Here is an 18355-nt window from a genome sequence, read left to right as displayed (position 1 = left end):
GATGTTGACTTGCTGCCTGAACTTTGAAGCCCTGTGATTTATTGCCTCGAGCGGGGTTGGGCAAGATGAGGGCAGACTGAGAAGGGTATCTTGGCTCTCTCTGTGCCTGTCTTCTTGAGTTTGTTATGTGGCATATATTCAAGGACCTCTCCAGTAACAAAACCCCGTAGATGGTCAACAACTCTGAAAGGTCTGAAAAACTACTGCAGCTACCAAGTAACACACACCTTAACTCTAGGTTTAAAAATAAATATTCTGGAGTTGGGGTTGTGGCTCAGTGGTAGAGTGCTTGCCTAGTTCATGTGAGGCACTGGGTTTGATCCCTAGCACCACATAAAAATAAATAAAAGAAAGGTATTATTTCCATCTAAACTAAGAAAAAAAATTCTGTTAGAACTCGCATAAACATCCAACCTTTTCACACTCAGCTCACTGCTATACTTTAAAAAAAAAAAAAAACTTGTTTTTTTTAGGTATACATGACAGTAGAATGTATTTTATCATATTATACATAAATGGAGTATAACTTATTTTCATTAGGATCCCATTCTTGTGGTTTACACAATGTAAAGTTGTACCAGTACTGCTACCTCTTTACGTAGCATCGTTTCAGCCCTGTCTTTGTCTCCTCAACCAGATCCTGGCTCCCTGAGGCCAGGAACAAAACCACAGAATTCTATCATTATACCTGAGAGCAGCTGGCACAAAGCTGGACTCTGGATATTTGCAGCTGAAAATCAAATCAATGAATATCTGGATGTTGGGGGTATAGCTCAGTGTTAAATTGCTTGCCTAGCATGTGCCAGGTCATGGGTTTGATTTCCAATACTACTGCACATAAAGAAACAAAAGAGAAGGCCTAGCTCATAGTGGTGCCAATAAACATATATTAAAAAATAATCCACTCCTTATGAAGGTAGCTCTTAAAATCCCATCAGAACCACCTGGGAATTTTGGTGAACTAAAACCAGGATATCTGGGAGCAAGGTAGAAGAATAGTGAGCAAGGCACAGGAATGCACAGCTGCCCCTTGCTATGTTAGGGGACTGGTTTTGGGATGCCCACAGATACCAAAATCTGTGGATACTCAAGTCTCTTTTACGAAATGGCATGGTATTTGCATATAACCTATGCACATCCTGCTGCATTCCTTAAATCATCTCTACAATACTTGGAAAACCTAATACTATGTAAATGCTATGCAGACAGTTGTTACACTTTTTTTTTTTTTTTTTTGGGTACTGGGGATTGAACCCAAGGGCCACATACCCAGTCCTTTTTTATATTTTATTTAGAGACAGGGTCTTGCTAAATTGCTAAGGTTGCCTTTGACCTCCTGATCCTCCTTCCTCAGCCTCCCACGCCGCTGGGATTATAGGTGTATGCCATTGGCCATTGTTCCTGGCTGTTATACTGTATTCTTTAGGGAAAAACAAAAGTATTTACATGCTCGATACAGATACAACCATCATAAGCCTAACTACAAGACAGGAACAAGATAAGAGACAAACAATGCTTCCAAGGAGCTCTGGAAAGAAACTGCAGATCTGTGAAATGGCAAAGGACTACAGCAAGGTCTGCCTGTACATTGCTTCATTCACATGGACTCAGCACAGTGCTTGGCACACGACAAATTCAAAGTTTACTTTTTGGAACTTTCTGGAATTTTACTTTTCTCAAAATTTTTTGATCCATGGTTGGTTGAATTCGTGGAGGTAGAATCCATGGTTAAGGAGGCTGTCATTTCATTTCACTGTACTGGGGACTGAACACAGGGCCTTGTGTATGAGCACTCTACCTCTGAGCTACATCCCAGACCCTTTGTGAACATTTTTTTGAGATAGTATCTTTCTAAGTTGTCCAGGTTGGTCTTTAACTTGCAACCCTCCTGCCTCACCTGCCCAGGCAATTGGGATTATAGGCATGCTCTACTTTGACCATACATTATTTAAACAAGTCCTTCAGGAGATTATTATGTGCATTAACGTTTAAAAATTAGAGAGCTGTTTCAAAGAACCACTTATATGCTTAATTATATGTTTCCAACAAAGTATGAACAAAATAAAGTTTGAATAACATTTCCAATGCCTCTCCTTGCCAATCTCTCCTCTCTCTACCATCCTCCCAAAGCAAAATTCTCATGAAGCCCTTCTTGTGCACAAAATATTCCCTACTACAACAAAATAAAACTCATAGTTGTAAGCTGATTATTGAAGAAACTTTATGGTCAGCTAGCTATTAACATAACTTTTCAAATTTTGGTGCTGGAATTTGAACCCAGGGCCTTGAGCATGTGAAGCATGTACTCTAAACCCACAGAACCAGTCAATATAACTCTTCAACTGAACAGCATAAACCCTGGAGCCAATAAGACGGAGTTAAAAATCCAAGCTCAAAGAACCCATAAAATGGGAGAAAAAAAATCTGTGGTTCAATGGTTAAGCGCTCCTGAGTTCAATGCCCAGTACCCCCACAAAGAAAACACCCCAAAACCAGAAAATGTGGTATATAGTATAGATACAGTGGAGATTTATTCACTATTAAAAAAATAAAATGGCAATTACAGGAAAATGGATGGAAGTAGAAACAATCATGTTAAGGGAAATAAGTGAAACTCAGGTTAAGTGTCCAATGTTTTCTCTTATATGCAGAAGCTAGAGAGGAAAAAGGAAAACAAAGGTGGGGGCAGAGCTATAAAAATCAAAGGGAGTTCAGTGGAAGAAAAGGACCTAGGGATGGAAGGTGCACCAATAAAAAGCGTGGAAAAAAATTTCAGCTTAACCAATTATTAGCTGTATGACTGCAGGCAAATCACATCACTTTATCTCAAGCCTCATCTATAAAATTCGGATAGTAATAGTACCTGCATGAAGAGGTTGTTAAAAGGATTAAAATGATCAATATATGCCCAGCACTCAGAATAGTGCCTGGCTTACAGGAAAAGCCATGGAAGTATCAGTTATTACTATTACTGTGATCATCCTCTACTACTTCCCTGTTCACACATCACACTGTTGTCCCACCTATTGAATCCCGCTGTTTGGGCATTCTTCTATACTTTCATGTTCTTTCCAGGATCTGTAACACATCTCCACACCATGTCTGGGGTCAAAAGTATCCACTGACAAAACCTGAATGACGTCTTTAATGACTAACTTCCCCAACACCCAAATTAATTTTTTCTGTCTCTGAGCATTAGTGAAAATTTGTGTGTGTGTGTGTGTGTGTGTGTGTGTGTGTATCTTTTCCATCTCCTGGACTATAATTTCCTTAGAGGGGTGGTAAAATCTAAACAATATGCTCTTAGGAGTGAGATCGATCTGCATTACAAATCTGGTCACCATTTATTTTCCCCGAGTCTCATCTCCCATTTATCAGTTCAAGATAATATCAGTTTTGAAAGGTCGTTGGGAAGATGAGATGCCAAGTTGTAGCCACAGGTATTTAAAAGGGCACAGCCATCTTGGATAAGTAATTTTCTAATCAAGTTTACTAAAACACCGAGGGAAACAAAGCACATCGGTCAGGGCACAAACAGGCTGACTCTTTACAAAACATCAGTGACAAGAACAAACAAAATCTCATTGGCACGTGCAGTCTGTACAGGCTCCGGGGTATGCCTGAGGATGAGAGTAAATCTCCTTCGTATTGGCCTTTCCAGGCGTGACGTTAGGGCCACCCCAAAGGACCCACCAATGGGCTTCGGCGGGCAGGACCCAACGGCGACAGTTGAGGGCATGAGAGCTTCTGAGCTCTCACTTTCTCCTTTTCCATCAAAACTGGGGGCTGCTTCTTAACCCGCCAAAGATAGACATAAGGTAGACACAACCAAACTCATTTGCGCCTCCCTTTCTCCCCGACCCCACTTTTTTTTTTTTTCTTTTTCTTTTTTAAAAAGAAATTCCCTTTTGCACAAGTTCAGATTTCTGAGACGTGAGACTGGGAATCAGAAGCTCCGGGTTCTAGCCCAGCCCCAGTATGACTCTGGGGTTTCATTTTCCCCCTTCGGCATTACGTTACTCAATTTTAGAAGAGGGAAATAACCTCTCCGCCTCGGGGCAGGAAAGTGCCTGGCAACTAGACCGTAAGCTCGGCCCGGCGCCCGTCAGTGGCCCGCTCGAGTCTAGCGGGCGGTCGCAGGCTGTGGCCCGCGCTCCTGGCGGGCTGGCGTGCAGCTGTCCCCCTTCCAGGGGAGTGGAGGCGTCCCCGCCCTCTCGCCCGCGGAACCCCTGCACAGAGAGGCTCTGACCCCGAGCCAGAGGGGACGCAGGCGAGGCCCAGCGACCGCTGAGCCCACCACGGAAGGGACGGCAAGTGGGCCAAGCTGGGGTCCGCAGCCCGCTGCCCGGAGAGAGGCTGCCGGGGACCCGGCCTGGGTGAGGAAAGGCCCGCGTGCCTCTTCCGACCCACCAGAGCAGTCGCGGTCCATCCTCCACACCACGCCCTGAGACCCAGCTCCGGGCCGTCCCGCTAGCCATCTCCGCGCTGCGGCAGCTTACCATTCTATTCGCCCCGGGGCCGACCCGGCCATCGCCCCCCGCACGGACCCCCGCGGAAGCGGAGGAGGAGCTGGACGCTTCGCTTCCGGAAGTAACCGAGGACCGACAGCGGAGAGTGCCCCCGGCCCGCGACCATAGAGGAGAGGCCGCATTCATTTCCCGGCCCCCTCAACCCCGCGACCTCCCCGCTGCCTAGAGCGGCCGCTCCGGGTGAGGACGTGTACGCATGCGTGCTGCTGCCAACCCCGCCCCTTCCTCTTCACTGACCGACCTAAGGCCAGGGCCGTGTTACACCCCGGGTGGGGAGGAGGGTGTGTTCTTGTAATTAACTACTCCTCTAGGGTTGCTGTTTCTGTATTGAGAGGAAATAGCCTTGCCCAGAAATTAGAATAATATTACAGGACCGCTATGTACTTTTCCCAGTGATTTTTGCCTTCACATCTTATGCAGAAAAACCACAGAACGTATTTGGCTCTGTTTATTTATTTATTTATTGGTACCGGGGATCCAACCCAGGAGCACTTTACCACTGAGCTACATCCCAGCCCTTTTCATTTTTAAATTTTGCGACAGATTCTAAGTTGCTGAGGCTGACCTCTTAATTTTTGATCCTCCTGTCTCAGCCTCCTGAGTCGCCCGGACTATGCACCAGGTGTGTGCTACCACGCCCAGCAGTTTTGAGAATATTTGGAATTAAAATGACCTGGGTTGGGGATGTAGTTCAGTGGTAGAGTACTTACCTAATATGTGTGAGCCCTGGGTTTGAGCCCCAGTACCGCCAAAAATAATATAAAATTCAACCGTACGATCATGTCGGTTTCCCCTTTCCTCACCCCCCCCCCCCCAACGTTTGGGTGTGTTGAGAACTCATGCTGATTGTCTGTTTTAAATCACTCAGATTGTTACATTGCTAATTTGAGATGACCCCTCCCCCATCAAATTGGTAAAGACTTAAAAGATCAGTAATGTTATGTACTAGTGCAGGGAATGTGTGAACTCAGTTTCTGGAGGATTATCTGGCACTAGGTATGCAGCAAACAATTTATGCAGTACTTCACTATTCACATCCCTATCACCAATGATCCTCAATACAATTTCCCCCGGGGAAATTGAGGTTTAGAAAGGTTGAATGCCTTCCAGACCTAATAAATAACGCCGTGATAACCTTTGAAAGCAGGTCTAACCAATTTAATAGTAGCGTGGGAGAATTCATTCACTCAAACCACATTTTTTGGATAGTATGGCTAGGCTTTGAGGGATCAACAGCAACCTAAAACCAACAAACATTAGGGTAAGCTCCCTTCTCTGGCGCTCGCCATAGTATTCCCCGTGGATAGTACAACAGACAAGGGTCTCTGCTTTTCTCTGATCACCTACGTAAACCGCAGTTTCCCGTCTTCGTTATTCTCTATTGCAGTACCCTACTTTTTTCATAGCGATTATTCTAGCTTTTCCAAATGGCAAGTTTGATTTCTGCCTGACTTTCTCCCTCCTACTGCAAGTTTAATGGGGCAGGGACCATACTTTCTTGTTCATCACCGTATTCCCCAGGCCCTTCAGAGTGGCATATAATAGGAACCCAGTAAATCTTTGTTGATCTACTGGAATCTAGGATTCGACTCTTGCAAAGCGAATGCCTGCACGGACGAGGCCACGCCCCGGGGCTTCGACAGCCACGCCCCCACTCTCCCCGAAGAACCTCAGCTTTGGCCCCGCCCCCGCCGTGACGCAGACGCTGACGCCCGCGCAGCAGGCGCGCGCTGTTTCCGGAAGTGGCCGCCACGGTGTGTTCTGTTGCTGCTGCCGCTGCCTCGGCTACCGCCGCCGTCTCTGCGGAACTCTGCGAGTAGAACGGCTGAGCCGCGGCCCGGGCGGGGCCAGGGTTCCGGCCACTCTACAGAATGGAGATAATCAGGAGCAGTGCGTGTCCGCCGTGCACTCCCCGCGTGCTCACGCTCACCCTCACCCACCTGCTAGGCCCTGACCGCGGCCAGCCGGTGCGGCGGGGCCCAGGGCTGAGTCAGCCCCTCTGGGCTCTGCCCCGCTTACGCCTGTGGGGCCTTATGCCTCTGCGGAATGTGCACCTCCTGGCGCCCTTGCCTTGCTCTGTCTCGGCCACCTTCTGGGGCCTTGTCTTTCTCTGCCTCGTGCACCCTTCGAGTCTTTTCCCTCAGGCCCAACAATCCCTCGGAAAGTTGACCCCGCGTGGCCCATGCACGCCTGGGGCACTAGATCTTCTCCTGCCCTAGCACACCTCTGGGACTTGTCCCCATCTAGCTCGCGGCCTCAGGCATTCCTGGGCCCTCCTTCCTTTTCCTCTTAGGGGGTCTGTGGGCAGGAAGCCAGGCCACGGGTTCTGAGTCTTTTCTCGGTTTCTCCGCAGATTTTAAGAGTAATCTTCAAAAAGTGTACCAGGCCATAGAGGAGGCGGACTTCTTTGCCATCGATGGGGAGTTTTCAGGTATCCCTTCCTTCAAAACTTGGGGCTCAGGGTCCTTCAGCCTTTCCCACCAGCCTCGGGCTCCCTAAATTCTCTTGCCTGCTAGCTAGCTGCTCCTGGCTCTTGGTAGCCTTGGGCGGGTTGCAGAAGTCTCAGTGTTGCATCTTAAACGTTTCAGAAGCATTGAACAGTTACAGGGGTTTTGTAATGGTAGGCAGTGAGGGTTGCTGGCTGGACAGAGATGGTTTTGTTGCTGCTTAAAACGCTTTGGTGCGTACATAGTAGAAAGCTTGAAGATTAGGGTCAGGCTTTTTGTATGTGTCCGTGGTAAAATATATAGAAAATAAAATTTCCGGTTTTAACTATTTTTAAGTGTTGTACAGTTAAGTGACATCGAGTATGTTCTCATTTCCCTGCAGCCATCACCATCCATCTCTAGGGTGTTTTCATCTTCTCAAACTGACACTGTACACGTTGAACTCTCCTTTTCTCACTTCCTCTGACATTTGAAAACCACCATTTATTTCTATAAATTTGACTAGTTTATACACATAATGTAAGTGGAATCATGCATTTGCCCTTTAGTGAATGTCTGGGGTCAGACTTTTGTAGACAAAAGGATATTCCTTTATGCCTTCGTGGAAGTGTACATAGCCTATATATAAATGTGTGTTTGTGTAACACTTCACCAACACTTTTTATGGTTGCAGTGTTGTTTTATTTTGGGGTTGGCAAATACAAATCTTTAAGTTGTTTATGTCAGTCTGAAGAGTTTTCTCCTTTTGGTATGAATACCCACTTTTGCTGCTTGGTTTACGTGTTTAAAATTCTATAGCTGTTTCTAAAGGAATCCATGAGGAGCTAACTGATCCTTGGCTTTAAGTATACATTTTCTAGTTGGAGTCAATATGCTTAGAAGCTTAAAGTTTTCTCCAGAAATAACTTCATCTTGACCCTGAAAGTGCCTTTGTTGTATAGATGTTACTTGGAACTCTGTTGACCAAGGCTGGTACTCTGTATAGTCTGCTATCCCTGAATATTTAAAGTTTGTCGATGTCTGATATGCATTAATCCTTTACAAAGCAGCAAAACTTATTTGAACATAGAGGGTTTTTTTTTTTTTTTTTAATGATTACTGGATTTCAAAACCCATTTGAGAACTACCTATTCTCAAATTGAAACTTTACATCTCTTTTTTTTTTTTTTTTTTTTGTGATATTGGGTATTGAATGCAGGACCTCCTGCATGCTAGGCAAGGACTGCACCACTGAGCTGTATCCCCAGTCTGAAATGTGCATGTTTCTTAAGTTTATTGTTACAGAATTTGGCTTGGGGGACAGTCAAATAAGTGCTTTCTTTATTTCTTTTGGTGCTGGGAATGAAACCTAGGGCCTTGTGCATGTTAAGCAAGAGGTCTTGTCACTGAGCTATACCCCTATCCCCAAATTAATGCTAATTTTGAAAAAGTAAGGTAGAGAGCCCTTCCAATTAATCTTAGTTCATAAGAATATGAAATTACAGGGCTGGGACTGTAGCTCAATGGCACAGCCCTTGCTTAGCATGTGTGAGGCACTGGGCTCGATCCTTAGCACTGCATAAAATAAAGAGATAAAATAAAGGCATACTGTCCATCCACAACTACAAAAGAAATGAATATGAAATTAGAGGAGGCATTGATAGGTCACCCCCTTTTTTGGGGGGGGTACTGGGAATCTAAATTGGGTGCTTTATCACTGAGCTACATCCTTAGTTCTCATTTATTTATTTATTTATTTATTTATTTTAAAATATTTTTTTAGTTGTAGGTTGGCACCTTTATTTTTATTTATTTATTTTTATGTGGTGCTGAGGATTGTACCCAGTGCCTCACATGTGCTAGGTGAGCTCTGTACCTCTGAGCCATAACCCTAGCCCCTCATTTTTTATTTTGAAATAGGTGCTCAATAAGTTGCTGAGGGTCTTGCTAGGTTACTGAGGCTGGCCTCAAACTTGTGATCCTCCTGCCTCAGCCTCTTGAGTCACTGGGATTACAAGTATGCACCACTGCGCCTGACTTGACATTTTTTACACTAGCATTTATTAAAATAAAAATTTATTTCTTAAAATCTAGGTATCAGCGATGGACCTTCAGTCACCGCATTAACAAATGGTTTTGATACTCCAGAGGAGAGGTATCAGAAGCTTAAAAAGGCAAGTGGGTTTGCTGGAGATCTATTTTCTTTGTGAACCGTCTGTCTGTTGAATTATAAAGCAGTATAATCATTAAACTTGCATATTAAAGTTTTCCAGATGTAGCACTTTTTCTCAGCTCCAGCTGCAAAATGATATTTTTAATGTTTAAAGCAACAGCAAAAATAATTGTTTGCTGGAAAATATGTTGGGGAAGGGTTAGCATTTGCTAATTTGATTAATAGGAACTATGATGTGGTTATTCTAATACTCTGGAAATAGATCTAATGATACTCTGGATGATAGATGATAAGTGCTTAATTGGGGAAAAATTAAGAAGTGTATATAAACTAACAATGCTTCTGATACATAATTTATTTAATCTGTTCTAATTGGAAGTATTTTGCCAAAGTCAAGTTGTTTGATTCAGAAAGCCACATGATTGAGAGTACTGTTGCTCACGTTGAATATGCAGCACTATTGTGACTGATGTTTTATTTCCCTTTTCCAGCATTCCATGGATTTTTTGCTGTTTCAGTTTGGCCTTTGCACTTTTAAGTATGACTACACAGACTCAAAGTAGGTTGTTTAAACAAGTGGTGAGAATTCTTTTGTTGTGGCATAAGGTCACCCCCTGAGCCTCATTTTGTCTTATTTTCCCAGGTATGTGACGAAGTCATTTAACTTCTATGTTTTCCCGAAACCCTTCAATAGATCCTCACCGGATGTAAAATTTGTTTGTCAGGTTAGTAGCGTATAAATTTTTCCTTTCATGAGTTGCTTATGTGGCATTGTGGAAAAGTGGAATCAAAATCCTCTTTAAAATTTGATTCTACTGCTAACTTTGGTCTTTGGCAAAATATTTCACCTATCGGACCTTCAATTTTAGGTTTGTAAATTAATGACACTGTTATCTCTCCATTCAGAATGAATTAAGGAATAAGATGCACAGACAAGCAGATGGAAATCAGAGCATGAACTTTGTTATTAATAAAGCTGAATTTGAGATCATAGTCTTGTACTATGATCTTTACAGTTTTCCCCTTGAATTGAAACTGCATATCAGGTCTTACATACTTCTTCCTATCTCACTCTTTGGACCTTCTTTTTCTGCAAGATCAGTGTGTGTAGCCTATCTAAAATCAGAGAGCCCAGTAGAGTCTAAGCTACTTGTGCTCAGGTTCTCTTCCCAAGCTCACCAGTTAGGAAAGAGAAGGTGGAAAAAGACTCCTGATTCCTCTTGAGAAGGAGAAGACTTATTTTATGGGTAAAAGTAAGGATTTAGTGGGGCACCACCTTGGAGTATTCCCTTGAGAATCGTGGTAGCTGACCAGGAAGACGCTTTCTAAATAACAGTTTCTTGTGTCTGCCTTCTTGATTGTCTGTTACGGATAAGGAGAATGTTAATAAGTGAAATGAGTATATGGATATGTAGTTGAAGTACGACTCTTTTTCCTTGTAATCCTGCTTCTTTTTTTTAAAAATTCTTTTCAGATGTTGATAGACCTTTATTTTATTCATTTATTTATATGTGGTGCTGAGAATATAACCCAGTGCCTCACGCATGCTAGGCAAGTGCTCTCTACCCCTGAGCCATGACCCCAGTGCACTCGCTTCTTGACTTCTCTGCCAATAGCAACATTAATTCATTTGAGTCTTGATCTTTTCCTTCACTAGCATGGAGTGGTAATGCATCTGGAGGGTAGGCTTCTGAGCATATTCTTCCTGAAATAAACTAATGAAATCAAGAGTTGATCATATGCAAAAGAGAAAAAAAAAGTTAAAGTAACTTAGACCTTGTAGCCAGTTTTCTAAAATGGTCAAGTAAATCATAGTTGGTATTTCTTTTCCCCTGCAATCAGTCAACAGCTATTTATTGATCTCCTTGGTATAGAATACTTGATTAAACTGTAGATTTTTACTGAGAGAAAATATGTTTAGTTTGGAAATGTGTGTGGATATAGTTTTCTATCATTACCAGGAGCAGAGAATTACTTAAAATACAGTGAGTCCCATGACTTTGGCCAGGGGCTAATCGAACAAAAGGCAGAGGTGGTGAGATACCTTAGGGCTGATGCTTTATACTAACAGCAGCACAATTGCACTTATTCTGTGAAATGTACTGGACACAGGACAGCAGAGCTCTATCCACTGCACAAACCACGGTGCAGTGACATCTGGAGTACTTAACAGTTCTAGTCGCCAGACATTCCTTAAAATAAAGATAGTATTCTCGAAGATAGTCCAGAGACTGTATTGAAAATGGACAAAGGAGAAGGGCTGGGAATCTCTGGTCTGCAAAAGCAGAGGAACAGCCTCAGGAAAGGTTTAGACCTTGTGGTAGCTGTCTCCAGTTGTCCTGCAGTAGCTATACCTGCATCTTGAGTCTTGCATAAATTTGTGAATTCTTTTTGTAAGATAAACATGCCTTTGGATTTTCTTTGTCCATAAAGTGTCCCTCGCCCACATTTTAACAAATTGGTGCATTGTAGTTGTACAAAAGTGGTTTTTCTTTTGTATAGAATTCCGTGACTGCAGTAGAGTTGGATGTTATAGGGAGTTAGGCTCTGGATTTGGTGAGTAGGTGAGGATTATGTCAGAACCATTCAAAGAGCTCTTCTCATCCTTACAGCATAGAGGATTTGAGCGTAAAACAGCTTATTGTGTTCTTTGAAAAGCAGTGATCTCTACACACACAGTGAAGAAGGTAGGAGAGGAGGATCAGCAGATGCACACACCAGGTGAAAACATGTGGGTACAGTGGCAGGTGGAATGGCATGGCACTGATATGGTTTCTGTCTCCTGTCCTCCATTTTCTTCTCTTCTCTTTTTCCAACTGAACATCCACAGTTGAATTTGTACAAGATAATACATGAATGGTTGTGAAAAATTGCAATATAACACACCTATATATAGAGAGTGTCTTTTCGTACATCCTTTTCCCTACATCACGCCTTTCTCATTTTACTCGTTTTCTAGCTTTTATGCACACGTGTACATATACCCACGTGTCTACACACATACCTAATTTAAGTAGAATCCTAATATTTATGTTTTATATAACTTGCATTTCCTTTCAACATAATGTCTTCATGTTTCATGGTATGGATATGTATAATTTAATCATTTCCTTGGTGGAAATTTAGAGCCTTTCCAGTGTTTATAAACAATACCACAGTCAGCCTATGTGTATAGCACATTTTTTTGTATATGTAAGAATTTTTCTATAGAATAGATTTCCTAAAAGAAGAGTTGTGAAGTTGTAGGACATTTTCATTTAAAATTTGGATAGATACCTCAAATTGTCCACCAAAATAACTATACTCATCTCTTAAATCTTGAAAAAGGTGCATTTAAGGTAAATCAGGGTTGGGGATATAGCTCATTTGGTAGAGTGCTTGCCTCGCATGCATAAGGCCCTGGGTTCAATCCCCAGCACCACACACACACACACAAAAAAAAAAAAAAAAAAAAAAAAAAAAAAAAAAAAAAACAAAGATAGGGGATAGCAAATCACAATAGGTTTTTTTAAAAAAATTGTGGGAAAATAGACATAACAAAATTTACCATTCTAACCATATTCTCTTTTTTTGTTGTTGTTTTTTTCAAATTCATGTAAGGGTTGGGATTAATAAAATATGATTTCATTATAAAACATTAATGCATTCAGGGATGATAGTTCCTCTTAAGAGGCATTTTGTCCTTTCAGCAGACCATGGAGTACCACTGGGATGGTATCCTGATGGCTTCTCCACTCATGCACCCTTCCCACTGTGAGTGGCAGCCACTGGAAGTTGAATTGGTGGAATTCAGTGGTTCACAAACCTGCCTGCACACTAGAATCACCTGGGAACTTTTCTTTTTTTGGTATGAGGAATTGAGGTCCATTCTAACTTTTCTCAGGGGTGTTTAACCTCTGAGTCACATCCCCAGCCATTGTTTTGTTTTTTGCTTTTTATTTTGCGACAGGGTCTTGTTAAATTGCTTAGGGCCTTGCACATTGCCGAGGTTGGCCTTGAACTTGTGATCCTCCTGCCTCAGCTGTCTCTGGGATTATAGGTGTATGCTACTATGTCTGCCATACCTGGCAACTTTAAATCCACTCCCTTGCCCCCCACCCCAACAAACCAAACTATTCTCTCCAGGTATTACTGTACCTACTGAATCAGGATCTCTGGAGTGAGTGGTGATACTAGTGGCATTCTTTTTTTTTTTTTAATTCATTTTTATTGTAAACAAATGGGATACATCTTGTTTCTCTGTTTGTACATGAGGTAGAGACATACCATTTGTGTAATCATACATTTACTAGGGTAATAGTTTTTGATTCATTCTGTTATTTTTTTCCCTCCCCCCCACCCCTCCCACCCCTCCCACCCCTCCTACCCCTCTTATCCCTCTTATCCCTCTTATCCCTCTATAGAGTCCCTCCTTCCTCCATTCCTGCCCCCTTCCCACCCCCTCTATGTGTCATCATCTGCTTATCAGTGAGATCATTCATCCATTGGTTTTTTGAGATTGGCTTATCTCACTTAGCATGATATTCTCCAGCTGCATCCATTTGCCTGCAAATGCCATAATTCTAGTATTCTTTATGGCTGAGTAAATATTCCATGGTATATATATATATATACCAGAGTTTCTTTATCCATTCATCAATTGAGGGGCATCTAGGTTGGTTCCACAATCTGGCTATTGTGAATTGAGCAGCTATGAACATTGTTGTGGCTGTATCTCTGTAGTACGCTGATTTTAAGTCCTTTGGGTATAGGCTGAGGAGTGGGATAGCTGGGTCAAATGGTGGTTCCATTCCAAGTTTTCTAAGGAATCTCCACACTGCTTTCCAGAGTGGCTACACTAATTTGCAGCCCCACTAGCAATGTATGAGTGTACCTTTTTCCCCCACATCCTCTCCAACACCTATTGTTGCTTGTATTCTTGATAATCGCCATTCTAATTGGGGTGGGATGGAATTTTAGGGTAGTTTTGATTTGCATTTCTTTTCTCAAGATGTTGAACATTTTTTCATAAGTTTGTTGATTGCTTGTAGATCTTATTTTGTGAAGCATCTGTTCATATTCTTAGCCCATTTGTTGATTGGGTTATTTGTATTCTTGGTGTAGAGTTTTTTAAGTTCTTTATAGATTCTGGAAATTAGTGCTCTATCTGAAGTATGAGTGGCAAAGATTTTCTCCCACTCTGTAGACTCTCTCTTCGCATTGCTGATAGTTTCCTTTGCTGAGAGAAAGCTATTTAGTTTGAATCTGTCCCAGTTATTGATTCTTGCTTTTATTTCTTATGCTATGGGAGTCCTGTTAAGGAAGTCTGATCATAAGCCAACAAGTTGAAGATTTGGACCTACTGTTTCTTCTATAAGATGCAGAGTCTCTGGTCTGATTTTAAGGTTCTTGATCCATTGTGAGTTGATTTTTGTGCAGGGTGAGATATAGGGGTTTAGTTTCATTCTGTTGCATATGGATTTCCAGTTTTCCCAGCACCATTTGTTGAAGAGGCTATCTTTTCTCCATTGCATATTTTTGACCCCTTTGTCTAGTATGAGAAAATTGTATTTATTTGGGTTTGTGTCCGTGTTCTCTATTCTGTACCATTGATCTACCTGTCTATTTTGGTGCCATTACCATGCCATTTTTGTTACTATTGCTTTCCATCTGACCATTCTTGAGAGGATTCTCACCCACCTGCCACAATGCTTGGCTCAAAGATGAACCTAGCCTGAGGCCTGAGCCAGTCAACATATTGGTGGAATGGCAGGGGGGCCACATTGGTAACAAAAAAGGAAAGAAGCAAAAACACAGAAGTGTGCAATGCACTGTGTGTTGAAATAGTAAGATGTTTCAAAAGCCAGAAACAGGTATGTTAGGGAAGGTGGCAGATGATGAGACTGGAAGATAAGCTTAAGAGTTTATAATTAAGAATTCTAACTGGCACATCATATGACTTATCTTTTAGGGGAAAAACAAAGCAAGAGTAATTTTAAGCCTAAAATTGACCTGATCAATTTGATTTTTTTTTTTTTTGAAAGGTGATTTTGGTGTGCTACTGTAGAGAATGGATCTAAATGGGGAGAGGTGAGGGCCAGAAACTGATTACCACTTGAACGCAGAGTGGTTAGGGATGAAATTTTGTAGCACTGGGCAGTTATAGGAAATTCTAGAAACTTAGAGGACTGCCATGTCAATTAGACAAATGTGGTCTTCTTAGTTTAGTCTTTTCGTAGTAGCTGGTAACATTGATTTCAGAGGTCTCAATCTATAACTCTGGGCCCAGGGTGAGGCAGAACATCATGGTGGAAGGACATGGCAGAGGAAAGCAACTTAGAACATGACAGCCAGGAAGTCCATTCTAACTTTTTTCAAGTATCTAGTTCATTGGTCTTAAGTACATCCACATTGTTGTGCAACCTCAAGTGTGAGGTTTTTTTTTTTTTTTTGGTACTGGGGATTGAAATCAGCATTTTATCGCTGGGCTCCATCCCTAGCTCTTGTTATTTTGGTTTTTATTTTGACACAGGATCCCGTTAAGTTGCTCAGGGTTTTGCCAAGTTGCCCAGGATAGCCTAAAACTTGAGATTCTCCTGCTTCAGACTCCCTAGTTGCTGGGATTACAGGCATGGGCCTCTGTGCCTGGTTTCAAAATGTGTTGTTTTGATTGGAAAAGAAATAGCTTCAAAAAAGGAATAGATGAATCCTCAACTCTGAATGTAGTGAAATAAAGGAAAGCAGGACTTTTGGAGTCTAGTACCATCAGGACAGAAATGCCTCTCCGTAGTCATCCTTTGGTACTTTGTCAGAGGTGGAATTTTTAGGTGGGCAGAATTATGAGAACAGAGAACACTCAGGCATGGCAAACAGAAAGGAGGTTAGTGGGCCAAGCCATGTCTTGGTTCAGTCAGGGGAAAAAGTAAGTGGGGGTGGGAGAATGTCGCTGTTGTATGCTTAGCAGATGACATGATGGAAAATGATCGCCTGTGTGCCCAGGGGTGTGTGTGTTTGTGTGTGTGTGTGTCTGTGATAAGATTATCCTTTTATATCCTGCCATGTTTTTAAAAGGATTTGTGTTGGCTAATAAAGGTACATGTGGTATTTGTGTTTTATCATAAGATTTCTTTTTAAAAGCAACTTTTTAAAAGAACACTTCAGTTCTTTTGTCCATAGAATCAAAACAGTTTTAGGACTTGGTGAAGTAAAGCTTTTCTCAGAACATCTACCCCTGAATTTTCATAAATAAATGATTAATGTTGAAAACCTTGCCACATCTCTAAAGTGATGTGCTCAGTGGGTTGTTTGGTACAATGTCCTTCAGTCCATCGAGACTGTGCGTATAATATCCACATCTGGTTCAGTAAAGGTAGTTCTACAAGGGAGCAGATTAAAACGATTCAGGTTTGCAGCCTGCTGATGTTCTGACTTCACAGGAGAATAAAATTTGAGTAGCTACAATGTTGTTTTCCTCTTTTCAGTCAGTTTGAGTAAGAACTTAATGATTTTGCCAAACTTGTGTATCATCTGTAGTATTATTAATATTTTTATTTAAATTTACTCACATGGTTCAGCTCCATTCTAGATTTAAAATATGTTTTCTTGTTAAGGGATTTTGCCAGGATCTTTTCTGACTTTGATCTTGAACATTAAGACATCCAGTTAAGATTTCAGGTTTTCAACATCTGATTTGGGGTGGGTGTTGTTATCTTATAACATGCACATTTGAGCTTCCTTAAACTTCTATCTAGGGTGAGGTTGTATAAATGCATTTTATTTCTATTTATAGTCTCCCAGTCAGTACAGTAATCGAGAGGTCAGGAACTTTCTGCCCATTGGGAGAATATCTGTTCACTCAGTATATTTTTTTAAAAAAATCTGTAAAAAAAAAGAGTGTTTGTTTTATAAACTATAAAGAAGAATCCCAGTATGTGAAGTAAATGAACAGATCACTTGGCTGTCATGGATGAGAAATCCGTTGTCATCTGACCTTTAACTTGCTGCTTCCTTGCCTTTGCTGACCTGCCTGAGCTATTTCCCTGCTTTTGTTTGCATATCTGCTTCTAACATCACCAATGTGTGTTCTTATGTTTCAGAGCTCCAGCATTGACTTTCTGGCAAGTCAAGGATTTGATTTTAATAAAGTTTTTTGCAATGGTAAGATTGTGACTTACCTTTTTTTATTTTTATTTTTGTAGTTATAGATGGACTGCATGCTTTTATTTTATTTGTTTATTTTCATGTGGTGCTGAGGATCGAATCCAGTGCCTCATATGTGGGAGGCAAGTGCTCTGCCACTGAGCTACAGCCTCAACCCAGTGACTTATCTTTAGAGTTTATAAATGTCCTCAGAAAGTAAATCTGGATTTGGTTGAGAATTACCATTTTGTGCTTTCTGTGTGAGACAAAAATCTCAAGAGTTCCAGTTCACCACTTATAGCTTTAAATTATTTTTCAACTCTACTGTTATGATTTTATTTTTTAAACTTAGTTAAATGTGAACTGAGCAGAGAGTAGATGCTACATCATGGAGTGGTAGTGAGGCCTCTCAAGATTTGATTTTATTGAGGGTCATTTATTCTACCACCATGTGACTTGGTGGCCTAAGTGACCACTTTTGGGGAACGTGTCCTCATTTCCTTCCAGTGTGACAAGTGGGATAGTACTTGAAAAAGCAGCTCTATTGCCGGTGACACTATGGCGTGTGCCCTTCTGAAATTGCAGTGACTTGGGAGGCTGAGGCAGGAGGATGGAAAGTTTGAGGCCAGCCTCAGCCATTTAATGAGACCCTGTCCAAAAACAAAAATTAAAAAGGTAGAATTTGACTCTGTCCATTCCTCTCTCTTGCCCCTAGCACTGTCCTCCTGGCCTCAGTACTCTTTATTCTTCTGGTTTTTCTCCTGCTCACTCTTGGCTCCTCAGTGTCCCTATTAGCTCCTTCTTGTCTCACCAGCTTCTGAGTAATACTTGTAGTTGGTCTTGTATGTTCCATGGCCTCATGGTTTCATTTTTAAAATTGATACATGTTATGCACCTAGTTATGTGTGGTGGTAGGGTTCCAATCCAGAGCCTGGCACATGCTAGGCTAGAGCTCTCCCACTGAGCCACACTCCCAACTTTCTAGTCTTTTTAATTTTTCCACTACTGGGAATTGAACCCAGGGCTCTCTACCACTGAGCTACATCCCCAGCCCTTTTTATTTTATTTTGTTTTGAGACAGGGTCTTGCTAAATTGCCCAGACTGGCCT

At 41.9% G+C, this 18355-nt stretch overlaps 2 protein-coding genes across 8 annotated transcripts in view; one reads left to right on the top strand and one right to left on the bottom strand.

Annotated features, from left to right (window-relative positions):
- The window catches only part of BFAR (bifunctional apoptosis regulator), a 29498-nt gene extending 24861 nt beyond the window's left edge, over window positions 1–4637 (bottom strand). For both annotated transcript variants that reach the window (XM_079120584.1, XM_079120585.1), the window contains exon 1: window positions 4500–4637. The gene's annotated coding sequence lies outside the window, so the exon portion shown is untranslated. The remainder of the gene's footprint in view (window positions 1–4499) is intronic.
- The window catches only part of PARN (poly(A)-specific ribonuclease), a 578557-nt gene continuing 564783 nt past the window's right edge, over window positions 4582–18355 (top strand). For 3 of the 6 annotated variants that reach the window (XR_013760652.1, XM_079120580.1, XM_079120579.1), the window contains exons 1-6: window positions 6248–6419; window positions 6883–6960; window positions 9050–9129; window positions 9620–9687; window positions 9772–9853; window positions 17204–17264. Coding sequence is in view for 5 of the 6 variants with exons in the window: in XM_079120580.1 (XP_078976706.1) it covers window positions 6401–6419; window positions 6883–6960; window positions 9050–9129; window positions 9620–9687; window positions 9772–9853; window positions 17204–17264 (388 nt within the window). In the remaining variant the exon portion in view is untranslated. Of the gene's footprint in view, window positions 4710–6246; window positions 6420–6882; window positions 6961–9049; window positions 9130–9619; window positions 9688–9771; window positions 9854–17203; window positions 17265–18355 lie in introns of those variants that run through there. The other 3 variants (XM_079120582.1, XM_079120583.1, XM_079120581.1) reach the window with 3 other exon arrangements.

Source organism: Sciurus vulgaris (assembly GCF_902686455.1).
Source record: "Sciurus vulgaris genome assembly, chromosome: 18".
Classification (NCBI taxonomy): Eukaryota; Metazoa; Chordata; class Mammalia; order Rodentia; family Sciuridae; genus Sciurus; species Sciurus vulgaris.
Note: the sequence above shows the minus strand (reverse complement) of the source record. Positions and strands in the feature narration are given on the sequence as shown.